Source organism: Echinops telfairi, unplaced genomic scaffold, assembly GCF_000313985.2.
Source record: "Echinops telfairi isolate 266 unplaced genomic scaffold, ASM31398v2 ScPeMD7_2;HRSCAF=8, whole genome shotgun sequence".
Classification (NCBI taxonomy): Eukaryota; Metazoa; Chordata; class Mammalia; order Afrosoricida; family Tenrecidae; genus Echinops; species Echinops telfairi.
The window spans coordinates 76734932-76737821 of NW_022103898.1; the positions used below are offsets into that span (position 1 = coordinate 76734932).

Below are 2890 nucleotides of genomic sequence, written 5' to 3' on the forward strand. Positions count from 1 at the left end.
GGCGGGAAGCTGGGCGCCTGGTGGGGCCGCAGGATCCCTCCGTGGCCTCGGGAAGGGCGGCCTTGACGCCCCGGGACAAAATGGGGTCTGGGGTTGGTGCCCTGGCCACAGCCAGGCTGACGGGCCGGGCAGAGCCCGGAGTCCGGGATTAGGGAGGTGGGCGCCCGTGCGATGCCGGCGGCCGAAGGGCGTGCTTCTGTTGGGAGCGGCTTCACAAGAAAACCGAAGGTTAAGGGGACACAGCCTGGGAACCCCACCACCACCACCCCGGTCCCCGAGTTCTTGCTGTAACAAACGAGCGGTGAGGCTCCATTTCAGCCACACACACCCACGTCGCTAAATGGGAGCGCTGGCGGGGTCCCAGGCCGGCAGCGAACGGCAGGAAGGAGGGTTAGGGCTCGAGTCGCGGCACGCGGCTCCCGTGTAGGGGCCCAGCCGTGGCTTGGGGCCCTCGGGCTGGACCGCGGTTTTGCGGGAGGACCGCGCCGAGCGACCCCACGGTGGTGGTTTGATCGGGGGGCCTGGCCGGTTTCTCCCCGCGTTCCCCCGGTTTGGGATGGATTGTCTCCCAGCACCGTGCTGGTGTCTCCCTTCACCGTCGCAGCCCCCCCCTTGAGAATTTTTGCCCATACTTGGCTCTAGCTTGGGCCAGGAGCGCGGATCCCAGGCCACTCAGGCCTCCTTTTTGTCCCCTTCCTTCAGAAATGCCCGGTGAAGCCACAGAAACCGTCCCTGCCACCGAGCAGGAGTTGCCACAGCCCCAGGCTGAGACAGGTAGGTGCCCCTGCCCCTCACTGTAAGGTGGACCCAAAGGCTCTGGGGTGGGTAACGTGACGAAGGAGGCAGGCGTTTTAACTTGGGCTTGTCAGGACGTTGACCCCTCTTGACCAGGAAGGTGGGCAGAGACCATAAATGAACTCCTAGCCTGGAGGAATGGGATAAAAATAGTATCTTTAAGGTTTGAGGCTACCAAGGGTTCCCCAAGCCTGCTTTGTGCTTGAGGCCAACTATCTCAAAGGGGGCTCTGGTGGGGGGCTTGGTGACTCTTACCAGTTGGACCTGGATGACAAACAGGCCCAGCAGACCTGAGCTGCTGTGAAGTTGCGGCCAGCAAGTTGCATCAAGGTTTTGGATAGCAGAGCTTGGCAAGGTACCACCATCACATGGTCTGGATGAGATGAGGCATGAAATGTGTCTTCTGACCTCCCAAGTCATTTAATTTGTTCTTGGGGTTGGTGGTGAGCTGTCGCTCAGGCTCGGGGATAGTCCCTGCAACTGGCGACAGCCTGTCTGGAACTCAGGCCGGCCTGCCTTTGACTGCTTCTCAACTTTGACATTGCGTGGCGTCTGGTATGGTGTTTGGTTCTGGTGAAAATGTCTGTGCCAAAAACGTGGTGGTGGGGAAAGAAATGTGATTGATGATCTGTTTGCCGAGTGAGCTTTGAAGATCTTCACACTCTAGCTTCCATCCCCCCCGCCTTTTATTATTTTAACGATCCCTTTTTTAAGTAATTCCACTTCTCATTTAAGGGCAGTTTTTGTCCCCTTTTGAAGTCAGAATATATGTAGAGTTTGTTTGTAGCTGATGTGTTAAGGTCCACCCTCCCCACCTGTCTGATTTTAGCAGCTGAAGGGATTACATGCAGTTGCTAAAAAAGGCAGTGGCCCTACTGGGGGCCAAGCTATATGTGGTCTTTGAATGGCACCGGGTTTAAGGGATACAGTACAGAATTGGTCTTTATTCTGCCATGTCAGTCAGTGCTCAGTGAGGCTTAAGAAAGCAAGGATCATTGAACAAGTTCGTTTATAACAGTGTTCGTTTATAACAGTGAAGGCTGAACTTGAGGTGAATTTAGTATGATCTAGCTTCACGTTTTCTCAAAACATTTTACTTTGGAAGCAATCCTGATACAATGTTGTTAAATGTATTCCTAAGTAGTCTGAATAGGCATAACCCTAAAGTGTGTACAAGTAATAAGCACTCAGGATTTTGTCTGTAAGTATAATTAGTTGATCAAAATAAATGAGAACACTAGCTCACGAGATGAGTTATATTAAAACAATCTGTCTGGGCCTTATCCCAACTCGAGGCACAGGCAGAGGGGGGAAATACGCTTTGGAAACTCTCCAAGAAAAAACACTTACTGGTGGTTGGGTAAATTGTGAACTTGGGTGCTATAGTGTTTGTTGGGGGTTTTGTCATTCACACTATTCTAGGGATTGATCTAATCCTGTGTTGAGTCTTCAATGGCGGGTACAAGCTTTCCCGGTGTTCAGAAAACCCTTTATTTAGCTTTACTCTGGTATTAAATATGGGGCTGGGCATAATGAAATATTTATGCAGATCGAGGTGGAGGGACCTGCTTGTTTTTTACTTCAAAGTAGAGCGACAGTCTGGTTTGACCAGTTGGGCTACAGTTTCCTTTGTGAAGTCCCTACCCTGTGACTAAGCGCTCTCCCTGCAGCCCGGACAGCCTGGCCTAGAAAGGTCTGTCGAGCTAGGGCTTCTGACCCTGTTGTGTAAAGAGCGGTGGCTGAGTGCAGCCTGCCCTCTGTGGAGGTGGTTCTACTCGGGCCTCCAGACAGGGTCGGTGGCTAACCTGTTTGTGGGCGGGTTTGTTTGCTTGTACTGTTCGAGGAGTGGATTGAGACTAAGACAGTGTAATGCTTAGAGAGAGATTCTGGAAGGAGCCCTGGTGGCACTGCGGGCGAGGCGTTCCGCTGCTTGACAACAAGGAAGGGTGGTGGTTCAACCCACCCGAGTGTTAGGGGAAGAAAGGTGAGGCTGTAGCTGTACCGTCCCAGAGACCCTACACAGGGGTGCTGGGCGGTGGAAGTGATACATGGTAGTGTGTCGCTGAAGAGTTTCCACTTCAGAAAAAACTGAACT

General features: G+C 52.9%; 1 protein-coding gene across 1 annotated transcript in view; it reads left to right on the plus strand.

Annotated features, from left to right (window-relative positions):
* The first annotated feature begins 236 nt into the window (after positions 1-236).
* NACA (nascent polypeptide associated complex subunit alpha) overlaps positions 237-2890 on the plus strand; it is an 11294-nt gene continuing 8640 nt past the window's right edge. The window contains exons 1-2 of the mRNA XM_013004098.2: positions 237-301; positions 703-774. Coding sequence (XP_012859552.2) covers positions 705-774 — 70 coding nt within the window. The 5' untranslated portion in view covers positions 237-301; positions 703-704. The remainder of the gene's footprint in view (positions 302-702; positions 775-2890) is intronic.